A 17,131-nucleotide genomic window follows, 5' to 3' on the forward strand; every position below is an offset into this window, starting at 1 on the left:
GGCACCAGGGCGGTAGCAGCAGGTCCAGGTGACAAGCCGACAGTGACAGTCCCGGAAGGGAGCGGGAGGCCAGTGCAGGCGGGGCCCGGGCTCGCGCGGGCGCCCCACCCCGATGCCCGCTGCGGGGCGTCCAGGGCTCGCCCCCGAAAGGACCGTGGCGCAGCGCGGGCCACGGAGTCCGAGGCCTACGCGTAGTTTGGGAACAGAAGCGGAGAAAATCCTCACTCATGGTGGTGGCAGGCCGTCCTGGGAGGCGGCCGTCCCCTCAGGCTTTCTGCTCAGGATGGGGAGCCCGGGCTACTGAGCGAGGGGAGTGAGCTTGGGGCGCGGGCAGGCGTAGACGCTGCCGGGGGCGCGGAGGCGGCCGGGCCGGGAGTGCGGTTCCCGCGGGCAGGCGTCTGCAGCGCGAGTTTGGAGCCCTGCGGAGCCTTCGCCTTTATGAACATAGGCGCACCGAGCGGGAAAACGAAACTAGGTAGTCACTCTGTTCCTGGACTAGGCGGAGGCCAGATCCAGGAAACAGAAGCTCTTGCAAGATCCTGGTGTGGGATTTGCAGCGGGGCCTCTGGCATCTGGTCTGGGGTCTCGCCTGCCTCGCCGAGTATGCACAAACTCGAGTGACTTTTTTTTTTTTTAATAAAATGACAGGAGAGGGGCACCTGGGTGGCTCATTCGGTTGAGCGTCTGCCTTTGGCTCAGGCCATGATCAGGGTCCTGGGATCGAGCCCCGCGTGGGGCTCCCTGCTCTGCCGGGAGTCTTCTTGTTCCTCTGCCCCTCCCCTTCACTCATGCGCGTGCGGGCTCTCTCTCAAATAAATAAATAAAATCTTTAAAAAAATAAAACAACAGAAGATTATTCCGTGTTATTTTTATTGTAAGGGTGGCAGTGATGCTCTTTGTATCTCTCTGCATCCTAAGCGGAAATCCCTGCTTCCCGTCCTGATTCAACAGACAACGTACCCATTGCACAGGTGGGCTGCTGTGTCCCTGTACCATTACTCCCAGCGGTAAAATTTGATAGCTTTTGCCGAATGGCTTTGCTGAGAGATTTCTACACCCCCTACCCAGAGTTGTATGACAGTGCTTGTCTTCTGTGCCCTTGGCAGCCGTGCTTTGCTTAATATACTTCTAATAAAGGTAGGGGTGGTATTGGGACTCTAAGCAGAAAATGCCAAATACCCATACACTAAAATTTTTGCCCCCTTCGACTTCAATCATTCATTCATCGATTCAACAAATTATATTGAACTGCTAAGAGCCAGACATTGTGCCAGACACAGTCCGTACAGCAAAGAAGAAAACAGACAAGGGACCTACCTTCATGGAGTTAATTTCTGGAGAGAGTAAAGATAATGAACAAATAAAGCATTGTGTGTCAGATGGTGCTATGGAGAAAAAGCATGGATAGGGTAACAGTGCAGGATGTTTTCCATTATAAATATGTGGGGGAGGAAAGGTTTCACTGAGTGACATTTGAGTAAAGAGCTGAAGCAGGTGAAGGAGTGAGCACTGTGGTTATGGGGCCAGAGAAGGATGTTCAGGCAGGGAAAGTTCAAAGCACTGTGGTTATGGGGCAGGGAAGAAAGTTCAAACCCCGGGAGGTGGGAGCGTCCTTGCTATGCATGGATGGTGTGGTTGGAGTGGCAAGAGCAGGGAAAACATCTTAAGAAATAAGATCAGAGTGATACTGTCATGGGCCTGTTTAACTGAAGCAGGAAGCCACATTTTATGTATTTATTTATTTTTTAAAGATTTTATTTGTTTATTTGAGAGACAGAGTGAGAAAGAGAGAGAGAGCAGGAGCAGGGAGAGGGAAAGGGAGAAGACTCCCCACTGAGCAGGGAGCTCGAGGTGAGGCTGGGATCCCGGGATCATGACGGGGATGAGCCAAAGGCAGACGCTTAACCAGCTGAGCCACCCAGGTGACCCAGGAAGCCACATTTTAGAAAAGGTACTGAACAGTTTGTTGTGGGTGAAAAATAAACCCACAATTTCCTCCTTACCAAGGATGTTGAAAATTTCAGTAAGCACTCCAGTGCTTGAAAAATTTTTCAGTGCGTTATTTTCTGCCTCATTCCTACTTCTTTCCCTTCTTTTCTCTTAACCATATCCGGGCCAAGAGATTGTCTTTGCTTATTACAGTTTAGATGGATAGCAACTAAGTAATCAGAGGTAAACATGAAAGGAAAAAAAAATCCTGGTTATCTACTTATATTGTTTAGGAATTCAAATTCAGAAACACAAAAGCCATCTGTAAAAATTTCAAAGATACATTTTCAGGATTGAGAAGAAACACGCCTGGCTGTTGAGTGGGTGTTGAACATACCAAAATTACTAGATGGAATTTGAATATTGATCTTTTTTCACAGACTGTTGGATTGGGTGAGTTCTTAGGAAAATCAGTAGTGCCTTGTCTTTTGAATTTATTCTAATCAACACGTAAAACACAACAGCTACCAACAAAGGGACATAGAAAGTGAAACATGGCAGGTGATCTAAAATCTGCTTGGGAAACCAAAACTTAAGCAATAACTCTTCTCAGAAATAGGTGTAGGAGAGGATTTCTCAATGTTGGCGCTATTGACATTTGGGTTGGATAATCTGTGTGGTAGGAAGCTGCCCAGCATTGTGAGATATCGAAGCGGCATCCTTCCACATACCCACTAGATGTTAGTAGCACCCTGCAGTTGTGACAAGCAAAATTGTAAATTGCCAAAGCAACTTTTTTTTTTCCTCTCAGGGGCAACTTTCTCTTCTGCCCTCTCACCCTCCCTGCTTGAGAATCAGTGCTATAAATAATACCCTCCTGTATTTGTTTACATTCATTTGAGTTAGTCCTCACAACACAGCCTGGAAGAGATAGAGCTGGATTTCAGGTAGGAGAGGAAGAGTGGAACACAGATGAAGAGCAGTTGGGGACGGAACTTGAGTTTAAGAGGAGGCCTGGTTAAAAGGGTAGATATCAAGGGGCATGTCAGAGCAGGCCCACTCCCTTCAACCTGGGACTCTGGAGTGGAGGTGGCTGTATCACATTTGGTCTGGCTGGGGACAAGCCACAGAGCTGTGGATTCAGACTGAGGGTGGGTCATTCAAGCTGGGGCAGGCTATGGGTACGGGCCCTCATTCCCATTGCAGTTCTGGCACCAGCAGCATCATGAGAATGGAGACATCAGTGGCCAGGGAGGGTCCGCAAGGAACTGAAGCTTGCAGTGGTGTGCAGACAGCAGTTAGCAAAGATCTGGCCTGGGGCACCTTCACAGTAGTGAATAGCAGGAGCTGTGGCTTGGCCCGATTTAGGGGACATGAGAGATATTCCCTAGGCACTTGAAGAAATTTTGGAAACTCCAAATAAGGACACCAGCTGAGGTTCTGTCAGTCATTTCCATGGGAGGAGCCAGCTCCCGGAAGTCAGCTGTCAATTTAAAGAGACTTCTTGGTAATGGCTGGAGATAGTCATGTGTAAGCTTGGCAGTAGCATTTTCAATACTAAAAAACATCTGTTTTTCTGGATTTGCTGCTTGTTGTTTTTCTCTGCAAACATCAAGACTGTTGCAAACGTTAGAGCTACTGAGCCCAGAGGGTGCAGAGAACTCCTCCAGAGTAGGGAGGGAGGGGATAGAGAGATGGTATTAGGTTATAAGACACTAATAACTGTGGTCTTTGCAGATTGTCAAACACACCTCACACAAACACATCACATAATCCAGAGACTTATTTTGCATGAATGAGCTCTGCTTTTGGGTGATAAATGATGGATAGAAATATCTGGGAAGAGTTGCCTAGTAGAGAATCAACCAATTATCCAACAATTATTTACCTTCAGTATTTCTCACTCTGGGAGAGTTGGCAGTGGTCAGACTTCTTTTTAGGACCACCTGGCCTCCTGCCCCAATCATAAGCACTCTAAGATGCCATTTTTGTTCGATCTAGTAAATCTCTGGTTTTAGTTATAAGTAAGTGCGGAAGATTGCATCTCTGTAACTCTGATGTCTGCCCTTCAATGATAAAAAAAAAATCTGGTCCCTTCAATTCCTATAGAATTCTGGTAGAAATCCAAAGGCCTGTGCAGTCTGTCTGTGAATTCCTTGAGGACTTGTAGTCTTGTGGATTAGGGTCCCCACCAAGAAATACAGGCAGCCTCTAGTAGTTGGAAAAGGTACAAGAGGGCTTGTCCCCTAGAACCTCTAGAGGCAGCGTGGCCATGCCAACACCTTGATTTCAGTCCAACGAAACCCATTTCAGACTTCTTACCTCCAGGACTGTAAGATAATACATTTCTGTGGTTTTAAGCCACCGAGATTGTAGTCATTTATTACAGCCACAGTAGGAAATAAATATACCCACCCCCAAAATGAATGTAAGAATGAAAAAGGTCATGTGGTTTCCTTATTTTTTCCTTTTAAAAATATTCCTCGGTGTGCAACCCCTTTTAATAAAATGTCATAATCAAAAATGATTGTTACTGATGGTCTCTCAGATCATTTAGTATCCTTTTCCTATTTTTTTTTTTAAGATCTTATTTATCTATTTGACACAGAGAGAGAGAGGGAGAGCACAGGCAGGGGGAGTGGCAGGCAGAGGCAGAGGGAAAAGCAGGCTCCCCACAGAGCAGGGGGAGCCTGATGCGGGACTCGATCCCAGGACCCCGGGATCATGACCTGAGCCGAAGGCAGTCGCTTAACCAACTGAGCCACCCGGGCGCCTTCCTTTTCCTATTTCTTGATCAGACTGGAAAATGACTGAATAAATAGTGCTTCAAAAGGCATAAAACTAGAGAAGCTGCTTGGAACAATTTGGCAATGAATAATTGAACTTCCATGCATCTTCATGGAGAAAGCTGACCTTGAATTGACTGTGCACTTGTTTTACTGTCTCTCTCTCTAGATTGTGAACTTCAGGAGGTTTGGGGAAATGTCTGCTTGCTCCATTGAAAGATAGCAGAGTATGCACCCCCAAAATATGCCACGTTGGCATATGGATTATTATTTTTATTTTTAAAGATTTTATTTTTTTTTTCAAGAGAGAGAATGCGCATGCACACGAGCAGGGAGGGGGCAGAGGGAGAAGCAGACTTCTTCTCAGGGAGCCCGATGTGGGTCCAATTCCAGGACCCTGAGATCGTGACCTTAGCCAAAGGCAGATGTGTAGCCGACTGAGCCACCCAGGCACCTGGCATATGGATTATTTTCAGCTGAAGGCAATTAAGAAGCAGATGTAAGAAAAACTCTCTGCAATCCCCCTATCTGCCTGAAAGCAGTACATAAATTGGTAAAGGTATCCCCTTACCCTCTCTACTCAGCAAGAGAGAAGTTGATTGCCTGAGACACCTCTAGGCCCTTATCAGCCCAGAGTCACTACCAGAGAAATCTACATGACAGACCTTATTAACTAGCTCTTATTTTCCATTAATCTCCCCCATATATTTACCTTCCTACAATTTGCCACACTAGAAACTCAAGGTTCTTTTCCTTTTTCTTATCCCTTCTCTAAATGTAATGTTCGTTTGTTAGGATGTTATGTAAGTCCAAGTTCTAACCACCCTTTGAGTTACTCGTCACTGGGAGTTCCCATGTGTATGTGAGATGCATGTGCTCATAAACCTCTGTTTTTCTCTTGTTGATCTGTCCTTGTCAGTCTCATTCAGGGTCCTGGCCAGTGAACCTAAGATGGGTAGAGTAAAAAGATTTTTTCCTCCCCCACATCACCATATTCAGTGTCTAACACTGAAAACTATTTGTTGATAAAACGAATGAATTAAACATTTTATTTTATGTAAGTCCAGTGCTTTATCTGCTACAAATCTACTCAAAAAACTGTTTTTCTACTAGATAACATACACAGAGAAATGGTTCCTCTCACTCTCACATACAGAAATGTATATATATCTGTTTCACTATTCACTATTGAATACAAACAATATTTTATCAGGTTTGAGTATAAATGTTAAAAACTTGTATCACTATAGTGGATTACTTAATATGTTTCTGAAAGTAGCAAGCAGAAAAAATGATTAAACACATTTACCTAAAAATCAAACAAAATGTGAACGTGGTTCATATTTCCACGGCTAGGGATTGTGTCTCAGAGTTCCCAAAGTCAGCAGCCAGCCACAGGGCCTGCTCATAGTACTCCAGGGCCTTATTCATTTCTCCTTTGACTTTGTAGATGAACCCAAGAATGCTCAAGCTTTCTACATCTGATGCATTTCTACGAAGTTTCCTTAAAGCCAATTTCTCCAAAGAATTCATACTTTTATCCTTTGACAATGATGCCTTCTCTATTTTTACTGCTTTCAAATAATGGATAATTGCATTGACCTCAGATTTCTTTTGAAATTCCTGAAATTGACCATAGTGGAAATGTATCTTTTGCAGTTTTTCTTCGTCCAGTGATTTCAAGCAGAACGCTCTTTGGTATGTGTCTTCAGCTCTTTCGTAGTCGTCAGCTTCTATGTACATACTTGCAAGGTGTATATAAGCAACTTCAAATGTGGGCTTTTGTTCCAGAGCAAACTGAAAATGAGATATGGCCATTCTTACCATTTTGTCAGAATTTTCTTTAACGTGTCCTCTGGGCTGCCAGTTGGCAGCTCTCTTTATTTCGATCATTTGTGCCCTGTAGCAAAGCCCTATCTGGTGGTGCAGGAAGGCAGAGGAGGGGGTGGCCTGCAGGGCCATTTTTAAGAGCTGAAGAGCTTTGTCCAGAGAGCCTTTTCTTCGGTAAAACTTGGCCGCGTATCGGAAGACGTAGGTCTGCGAGGACGTGTTGGTCAGTGCTTCTTCAATGTGCTTTTCTCCTTCAGCTTCTTGGCCTATGTCCTGAAGCTTCAGGGCAAGGAGAGCCTTAATATATGCATCTTCTGGATTTAGCCTGATGGCCTCTTTCAGGGTCTGCAGACAGAATGTCTCACTAACCTGTGTTGCTTTGTTAAAGACGTCCAGGCGGTAGGTGGTGATCGCATACCCAGTGCTAAATTCAGGGTTTTCCGGGTCCACTGCCAGAGCCTTCTCAAAGCAGGCCTTGGCCCGTTCATAATTCTTTCCTCCACATTTCAGCAAGGCCCATCCCTCCTCACAGTCCATCTGGGGACACTCCATCCTGTAGCGGGAGGGAGCCCCGAACTCCTTGCAGGTGTTCTCTACCTTGTCCAGGTAAGCCTGGGCTTCTTCGGGTCTTCCCATGTGGTAATACAGCCAGGCGTAGTTGCCCCATGTAACCAGAAGTCTCACGTCTGATTGGGCACCACGTTCCTGCTGGATTAAGCCTTCAGCCTCCTGCAGGCTCCCCAGGGCTTCCTGGTTCTGGCCCGCCAGGTGCTTCACATAGGCCAGCAGGTTGTGGATCCCCACATTGTATTTGGTGTCTAGGAAATCAATCTGATCCAAGATCCTGTTTTCCAAATCAGGCAGTTCGGTGTCTGCAACTAGCAACTCCCACGTAAAGTGACATCTCAGCTGGTCCAGCTTAGCTTTGACCTCATCCGTGTTCTTACTGTGAAAACAAAAACAAAACATTTTCTTTGTTGAATGAGGAACAATCAATAGAAAGAAGTCAAATAAAATGCCTCATTTTTGGAACTTAGCCTTGGAAAGGGCATGCCTGCTGTGGTTTTCCTTAGAGTCCTTATATTTCTAAGATCTGCACGAACTTTGGATGCAGCTTGTCTGGTCCCATACACTGGCTTCACCACTTTCCACCAAGTAACCTCTCTGTGGTTCAGAGTCTTTTTGGTAAGACGCGGACAGTAACAGACGCACCACACTTGAGTCTGGAGTTGGGTGAAAATAAATACGCCTGTTTTTGTGAAGCATTTAGAGCATACATCTTACGTGCTATAATAAGAGTGTCCTGTGTTCCTATATCTCTAATCAGGAGAGAAACCAGTTAGAGAGGTAGAGCCTTACGAAACATTATTCACTTCAGGACCTTAGTCTGTAGATTTTGCAACAAACGAAGACCACCTAAAAGGGATGATATTTGTTCAACCAAGTTTTGTTTTCCCCCACTTTTTATTTGGAAATAATTATAGACTCACTGATATTTGCAAAGAGAGTACAGGGGTGCGGCGTACCCTTCCCCCAGTTTCTTCCAGGGACTGGCCTTACCGATCGACAGTACCATAGCAAAGATACTGACTTTGGGAAAATATCTGTCAGTTCTGTGTCATTTCATCGCGTGAGTGAGTAAATCCATGGAACCACCACCTCAGTCAGGTGCAGAACTACTTTATCATCACAAACATCGACCTCATATTATTCCTTCAGAATCACACCTGTTGCCCTCCCTTCTCCTCACCAAACATCCCTAGCCTCTGGTCACTTGTTTTCATCTCTACAATTCTGTCACTTCAAGAATGTCATATCATGGAACAATACAGTATGTTACATTTTGAGATTGCCTTTTTTTTTTTTTCCACTCATCATAATGCCCCCGACATCCATCCAAGTTGTTGAGTTTATCGATGGGTCATTCCTTTTCACTGGGGAATAATATTCCGTGGCATGGGCATGCCATAGTTGGTTTACCTATGCATCTATTCTAGGACATTTCCATTGTTTTCAGTTTGGGCCTATTACAGTTAAATGTACTATGAAGAGCTGTGCACAGACTTTTGTGTGGACATACATTTTCATTTCCCAGAGATAAGTGCCCAGGAGTGGCATCCAGGTCATATGGTTAGCGTGTGCTTATGTTTTTAAGTAACTGCCAGACTATTTTCCACAGTGACTATCATTTTACATTCCTCCTAGCAATGCATGAAGGATCCAATTCTCTGCATTTTTACCAGCATTTGGAATTTCACTTAAAATTTTTTTTTCTTAGCTGTCTTAATAGGGGTTAGTGATATCTCACTTGGGCTTAATTTCCCTTCCCTATGGACTAGTGGTGTTGAAAATCTTTAGTACTCCTTTACCATCCACACATCCTCTTTGGTGAAATATCTCTTCATTTCTTCTGCCTGTTTTCTAATTGGATTGTTTGTTTTTTCATTGTCAGGTTTCAAGAATTCTGTATAGATTCTAGATATGTGTCCTTTGTGAGGTATGTGGTTTTCAAATATTTTCTCTCAGGGTGTAGCCTGTGTTCTTGTTTTTTGTTTTTTTTTTATCCTTTAATAAGCTCTTTTGAAGAGCAAAAGTTTCTATTTTTTTATGAACTATAATTTATTGATTTTTTTTCTTTCATGGATCATGCTCTTGGTATGGTGTCCAGGAACCCCAGAGCAAGCACGAGGTCCTGAAGATTCTCTCTTGTGATTTCTTTTTCTTTTATTTAGTTAATTAATTAATTTTTAAAAGATTTTATTTATTTATTTGCCAGAGAGAGAGCATAAGCAGGGGATGCGGCAGGCAGAGGGAGAAGCAGACTCCCGGCTAAGCAGGGAGCCTGATGCGGGACTTGATCCCAGGACCCTGAGATCAAGACCTGAGCAGAAGGCAGACATGTAACCGACTGAGCCATCCAGGAGCCCCTTTAATTTGTTTTTGTTTTTTTTTTATTTTAAAGATTTTTTTTTAAAGATTTTATTTATTTACTTGACAGAGAGAGGGAACACAAGCAGGAGGAGTGGGAGAGGGAGAAGCAGGCTTCCCGAAGAGCAGGGAGCCCGATGTGGGGCTCGATCCCAGGACCCTGGGATCATGACCTGAGCTGAAGCCAGACGCTTAACGACTGAGCCACCCAGGCGCCCTATTTTAAAGATTTTTATTTATTTATTTGAGAGAGAGCGAGAGAGAAAGAGCCAGTGTGAGCTGGGGGAGGGGCGGAGGGAGAGGGAGAAGCAGACTCCCCACTGAGCAGGGAGCCCAATGAGGGGCTCGACCTCAGGACACTGAGATCACAGCCTGAGCAGAAGGCAGGCGAATAACTGACTGAGCCACCCACGCACCCCTCCTGTGATTTCTTCTACACGTTTTACATTATATCTCTGATCCATTTTGAGTTAACTTTTGCATAATGTAAGAAGATTAATTTGCTGGCTTATTTTCTGCCTATGGGTATCTGATTGTTTCATCACCATTTGTTGAAAAGACTCTTCTTTCTTCGTTGAACTGCTTTTGCACCTTTGTGAAAAATCAGTTGGCAGTAATTATGTGGGATTATTTCCTGGTTCCTTATTCTGTTTCCCTGAGCTATGTATTTATCCCTACACCAGTACCATATAATTTCACTTATCATAGTCTTAAAATTGTGTGGGATGATTCCTCTCACTCTATTCTTCTTAAAAATTATTATCCTAGTTCCTTTGCCCTTCCGTATAAATTTTAGATTAATATTGTCTATATTTACAAAAAATCTTGCTGGAGTGTTTTTAATATTTCTTTTTTTAAAGACTTTATTTGAGGGAGAGAAAGAGAGCGTGTGTGCATGCAAGAGCATATGAGGGGGGTGGAGGGGCAGAGAGAAAGGGACAAGGAGACTCCTTGCTGAGCAGGGAGCCTGACTGCAGCTCGATCCCAGGACCCCAGGATCACGACCTGAGCTGAAGGCAGACGCTTAACTGACTGAGCCATCCAGCTGCCCTGTTGCTGGAGTTTTGATAGGAATTTTATATCAGTTAAGGGAGAATTGACAGTTTTGCTATGTTGAGTCTTCTAGTCCATGAACATGCTATATTTCTGTTTATTTAGACCTTTGCAGTATACAAAATCAACATGTAAAAATCAGTTGTGTTTCTGTGCACTAACAATGAACAGCCTAGGAAGCAAATTAAGAAAACAATTCTTTTTTAATAGCATCAAAAGAATAAAATACTTAGTAATAAAGTCAACAATAAAGCCTTCCAGTGAAAGGCTCGTACACTGGAAACTACAGAACATTGCTGAAAGAAGGTAAGGAAGACAGAAATAAAGTAAGAAGCATCCTGTGTTCATGGCCTGGAAGCTTTAATATTGTTCAGATGTCAGTAGCGCCCAAAGCAATCTACAGACTCAGTGCAATCCCTGTCAAAATTCCAATGGCTTTTATCGTTTGTTTGTTTCAGAAATAGAAATATCCATCCGAAAATTCAGATGGGAATCTCAAGGGATCTCAAATAACCAAAATGATTTTAAAAAAGAACAGAGTTGGAGGTCTCATACTTTTGGATTTCAAAACTTACTACAAAGCAACAATAATAAAAACCAGGTGGTATGGTCATAAAGATAGACTTATTGATCAGTAGAATAGAATTGATAGCCCAGAAATAAGCACTCACATTTATGGTTGCATTAGTCTTCTAGGGCTACCATAATGAAGTACCACATACTGGGTGGCTTAAACGGCAGACATTTATTTTCTCACAGTTCTGGATGCTGGAAGTCATGAATCAAGGTACCTACTGATTTGTTTCCTGATAAAAGCTCTTACTGGCATCCACATGACTTTTCCTCTATGGTGCATTGGATTGAGAGAGAGTGAGTGCACTTCCTCTTCTCCAAGGAGATCAGCCCTTTCAGATTAAGGCCCCACCCTTATGACCTCAATTAACCCTTAGTACTTCCTCACAGGCCCCACCTCTACATACAGTCACAGTGGGGGTTAGAGCTTCAACACGTGACCAGAGGGACACAATTCAGTCCATAACGATGGCCAAATGATTTTTGACACATGTGCCAAGACCATTTAATGGGGAAAGGTGTTTCAGTGACTGGTGCCAGGGGGTGCCTGGGTGGCTCAGTCAGTTAAGCGTCTACTCTCGGCTCAGGTCATGATCTCAGGGTCCTGGGTCCATCCGGCTCCCTGCTCAGCAGGGAGTCTGATTCTCTCTCTCCTTCTTCCTCTGTCCCTCTCCCCATTCATGCTTGCTCGCTCTCTCAAATAAATAAAATCTTTAAAAAAAATAACAACCCCCCCCAAAAAAAAACAAATGGTGCCAGGAAAGCTGGATATCCACATGCAAAAGAATGAAGTTGGATCCTTATACTGTATACTAAAAAATACAAAAACCCTCAAAATGGACCAAAACTACAAAAATCTTAGAAGAAAATAGGAAAAATCTTCATGACGTTGGATTTGGCAGTCTTGGTTAGGACACCAAAAGCACAGGCAACACAAGTAAACAGAGATTAAATTGGATTTCATCAAAATTAGAAATGTTTGTACATCAAAGAGCACTACTGACAGATGAAAAGACAACCCACAAAATGGGAGAGATTATTTGCAAACCACATATCTGATAAGGGATTAATATCCAGACTATATAGACAACTCTTGTAACTCAACAACAAAAAAACAAACAACTGGGGCACCTGGGTGACTCAGTCAGTTAAGCATCCAACTCTTGACTTTGGCTCAGGTCATGATCCCAGGGTCCTGGGATCGAGCCCCCCATCAGACTCCCCGCTCATCAGGGAGTCTGTTTGAGATTCTCTCTCTTCCGCTCCCTCTGCCCCTCCCCCTACTCACGCTCTTTCTCTCTCAAATAAATAAATAAAAAATCTTTAATTAGAAAAAACACAACAACTGACTAAAAAATGAGCAAAGGATTGAACAGACATTTCTCCAAAGAAGATACCAGGTGGCCTTAAGCACATGAAAGATGCTCAACATCACCAGTCATTAGCAAAATGCAAATCAAAAGCAAAATGAGATACCACTTCATACCCATTAGGATGGCTGCTATCAGCAAAACAGAGAAAACAAGTGTTGATGAGGATATGGAAAAATTAGAACTGTTGTGCATTTCTACGGGGAATATAAAATGGGGCGGTTGCCATGGAAAATGGTGATAATTCTTCAAAAAAATTAAATAGAATTGTCATATGATTCAGCAGTGCCACTTTGGGGTATATACCCAAAAGAAGTGAAAACAGAGACTCGAACAGATATTCACATACTTATATTCATAGCAGCATTGTTCACAATAGTCAAAAGGTGGGAGCAACCTAAATGGCCATCAAGAGATGAATGGAATATATATACAGTAGAATATTATTTAGCCTAAACATGGAAGGACATTCTCACACCTGCTACAACATGGATGAACCTTGAAGACATTATGCTAAGTGAAATAAGGCAGCCACAGAAAGCCCCTTCTTGCATGCTTCCATTGATATGAAATATCCCCAGTAGGCAAATCCATAGAGAGAAAGCAGATTAATGGTTGCCAGATCCTGGAGCAAAGGATGAGTGGAGAGTGAATGCTTAAAGGGTATGGGGTTTCTCCTCAGAGTAATGAAAATATCCTTGAAGTAGATACTGGTGATGGTTGGACAACATCATGAATGTACTAAATACCACAAAATCATATATGTGACAATGGCTAATTTTATCACACCATAAAATATTTTTATATATTTTATATATAAGTATATATATATTATATATATATAATATATTTTATCATATATACCTATATGATCACAATAAAAAATCATGCTGCTAACCCAGGAGAAATTCTACAAGTGATACATACATATTTTTCTCTAGTACATGTTGAAATAAACACAAAAGCATTAAAACAAAAACTAATTAGTATGCAGTCTGAAATGATCTCATGAACCCCCCACTGGTACACTTTTAAGAAATTTAGGGGCACCTGGGTGGCGCAGTCATTAAGCGTCTGACTCTTTGGCTCAGGTCATGATCTCAGGGTCCTGGGATGGAGTCCCGTGCTGGGCTCTGCACTCAGTGGGGAGTCTGCTTGGGATTCTCTCTTTCCCTCTGCCCCTCCCCTGCCTCTCTAAAAATAAATAAACAAATCTTTTTTAAAAAAAGAAACATTGGTTTGAAGGTTAAATAAGGTATCACTGAATAGAGACTCTGGCTCATGTCTCAGCTCTATCATTTGTTATCTGTGTGATCCTTAACGGTTCCAAATCTAAGATTCATTATTGCAAAATCAGTATGATCCGAGTACCTGCCTCACTGCTGTCTTTTGAGGGTTAAATGTAATAATTTACATAATACTTTTAGAAGCCAGGCTGGCACTTAATAAGCATCGAGGAAGTGACAGCTACTTCTATATTGTTAGCATTATTGTTATTTCCTTTATCGATGGTAACCCATTCCATCTGCCTATAGACCAGGGAGGAGGGTTGATCATAGGCCTGTAATTATGCACTTTCTGGAACTTCTGTCCCTTCAAAAGTTTGTCCACTGGAGCACTGAGGGGAAATTTGCAAGTCGATATTAATTAAAATTTTTTTAGTCTGTTGATATCAAGGGTGATTTAAATCAAGATTCAGTTTAGACAACATAGAAATTCCCACATTAGGGCCGTTAGCTAAGGAATATGTGGATGTTCCTAAGTACACAACTCCGATCAAGCCCCGTGGCCAGGATATCAGGGATCTGCAGACCACTGGCTTCCATAGGGAGAGGTAGTCTGCGCATCTTGAATCCAGTCAGGTTGAGAAGACCTGCCTTGGGAGCCCAGCAGCACAGACAGTGAGAACCGAAGTCTCCAGAGGAAGGTCTTGTTCTCTAGGCTGTGAGCTTCTGCTACCCCATGCCCACGGTATTTTCCTCAAGAATCTGAGAGAACCCAGGACTGTGGCTCCTACAGCTATGTGGGTCCCTTTTTTCCCCCATAGTGAGGAGCCAGCAGAAAGCACTGTCTCTTTCCAGACCAACTGTCAGACAGTAGTGAGTGTAGGGAAAAGAATCTTAGAGACTGGGGGTCATTTTCTCCCTTCCTAGAAAACTCTCATCCCACATCCCTCTGCTTCTTTGGGCTTTATTACGAGGTAAGCTTCCTCAGGGTAATGCTAACACAAAGGAAAATGCCTGAATTAATGAACACTCTGTCCCCAAGCAGATGCTCAAATAGAAGAGTAAGGAAACTTGAAGGGAAGTTTACTGGAGATGGTTTTGATTAACAGTTTTTCCAAAACTTGAGACTGAAAGGCGGGGGAGCAGAAAAATCCTTACCTCATGGCTGTGATGAATTAGACAGTGGTTCTGCAGTGTTTTCCTCTGAGATCCAGCCGGTCTTGAGGATGCTCTGGACTTAAAGCTCCACCTCGGGGCTTTATAAGATAAATAGCTAATGAGTAAGCTGTGGCCGTGTTGTTACCAAATTAAACTGGAAACCAAGATAAAAACCGAAAGTGGAAACTGAAACTAGTTAGCAGAGTTCCAGCTTGGGGAAAATGAAACAGGGATGGCTTTCTTTGTTCTGTTTGAAAAAACCGATTGAGAGGAGGCTGGTGAAAGCAGTTTCACTGATAAGGCGAATTCCTCTCTCAGGTTCTGCATGGCCTTATAGAGAGCTGGTTGGGGGCAGGGAAGGGGGGTGCACGGGGGAGGAATGCCAGGCACGTATAGTCCACTGAGCCTGGAGCCAGGGATGCCTGTGAGAATCGGCTTGTGTGAACTTGCCAAGCTCATGCCCCAAATCTGTGCCTTTGTTTGCTCATCTGGAAACAAAGTGTCCCTTTCATAGGATAAAATGCTGCATATATATTACTAAACTGGAGTCTCAACCCAAATTTGCTGTGATTGACCAAGAGGTTGTGTTTTACTAATTCTACTCTGCCTTTGTTTTGCATACCCTTCCTGAGAATGGCCAATGACAGTTAAGAGCCTGTATCTAACCTCTTCTTTGTTCACTGGAACAGAGAAAATATCTGTGTTAGCATCTTGAGACTTCAAACAGAACACTTTAGGCCTTAATGACGGTATTTTTAGTGCTCTCTGGGGTAGTGGTCTAAAGTGTTCTTACTTCTCAGCCCTGACTCGCATAGGTGTGCAGGAGCACTGTCCAGTTCTGTCCAGTTCTCTAGGTGCCCGTGGCTCTGTTTATTTATATTTTTAAATTTAATTTAATTTTATTACGTTACATTAGTCACCATACAATGCATCATTAGTTTTTGATGTAGTGACCCATGATTCATTGTCTTCGTATAACACCCAGTGCTCCACGCAGAACGTGCCCTCCTTAATACCCATCACCAGGCTAACCTGTCCCCCACCCCCCTCCCCTCTAGAACCCTCAGTTTGTCTCTCAGAGTCCATCGTCTCTCATGGTTCGTCTCCCCCTCCGATTTCCCCTTGTTCATTTTTCCCTTCCCTCTCCTAATGTCCTCCACGCTGTTCCTTATGTTCCACAACTAAGTGAAACCATATGATAATTGATTTTTTTCTTGACTTATTTCACTTAGCATAATCTCCTCCAATCCCATACATGTTGATGTAAAAGTTGGGTATTCATCCTTTCTGATGGCTGAGTAATATTCCATTGTATATATGGACCACATCTTCTTTATCCATTCATCTGTTGAAGGGCCTCTTGGCTCCTTCCACAGTTTGGCTATTGCGGACATTGCTGCTATGAACATTGGGGTGCATATGGCCCTTCTTTTCACTACATCTGTGTCTTTGGGCTAAATACCCAGTAGTACAATTCCTGGGTCATAGGGTAGCTCTATTTTTAATTTTTTTGAGGAACCTCCGTACTGTTTTCCAAAGTGGCTGTACCAACTTGCATTCCCACCAACAGTGTAAGAGGGTTCCCCTTTCTCCACAACCTCTCTAACATTTGTTGTTTCTTGCCTTGTCAATTTTTGCCATTCTAGCTGGTGTAAGGTAGTATCTCAATGTGGTTTTGATTTGAATTTCCCTGATGGCTAATGATGATGAACATTTTTTCATGTGTCTGTTAGCCATTTATATGTCTTCTTCGGAGAAGGGTCTGTTCATATCTTCTGCCCATTTTTGACTTGATTATTTGTTTTTTGGGTGTTGAGTTTGAGAAGTTCTTTATAGATCTTGGAAATCAGCCCTTTGTCCGTAGAATCATTTGCAAATATCTTCTCCCATTCTGTGGGTTGCCTCTTTGTTTTGTTGACTGTTTCCTTTGCTGTGCAGAAGCTTTTTATCCTGGTGAAATCCCAAAAGTTCATTTTTGCTTTTGTTGCACCAGCCTTTGGAGATGTATCTTGAAAGAAGTTGCTGTGGCTGATGTCAAAGAGGTTACTGCCTATGTTCTTCTCTAAGATTTTGATGGATTCCTGTCTCACATTGAAATCTTTCATCCATTTTGAATTTATCTTTGTGTATGGTGTTAGAGAATGGTCGAGTTTCATTCTTCTGTATATAGTTGTCCAATTTTCCCAGCACTATTTATTGAAGAGACTGTCTTTTTTCCATTGCATATTTTTTCTTGCTTTGTCGAAGATTATTTGACCATAGAGTTGAGGGTCCATAT

The 17,131-nt window shown here is 43.0% G+C and overlaps 1 protein-coding gene across 2 annotated transcripts in view; it reads right to left on the minus strand.

Moving 5' to 3' along the window:
• The window catches only part of LOC114210299 (antiviral innate immune response effector IFIT1-like), a 25,472-nt gene extending 10,456 nt beyond the window's left edge, over positions 1–15,016 (minus strand). The window contains exons 1-2 of one of the 2 annotated variants that reach the window (XM_088020008.1): positions 14,854–15,016; positions 6,025–7,491 (exon numbers count right to left, since the gene is read on the minus strand). In XM_088020008.1, the coding sequence (XP_087876134.1) occupies positions 6,054–7,491; positions 14,854–14,858 (1,443 nt within the window). In that variant the 5' untranslated portion in view covers positions 14,859–15,016 and the 3' untranslated portion in view covers positions 6,025–6,053. Of the gene's footprint in view, positions 1–5,750; positions 7,492–14,853 lie in introns of those variants that run through there. The other variant, XM_028104575.2, reaches the window with a different exon arrangement.
• Between the last annotated feature and the right edge of the window lie 2,115 nt (positions 15,017–17,131).

Source organism: Eumetopias jubatus, unplaced genomic scaffold (assembly GCF_037043125.1).
Source record: "Eumetopias jubatus isolate StellerSeaLion01/CBP00866 unplaced genomic scaffold, mEumJub1_p1.0 scaffold_17, whole genome shotgun sequence".
NCBI lineage: Eukaryota > Metazoa > Chordata > Mammalia > Carnivora > Otariidae > Eumetopias > Eumetopias jubatus.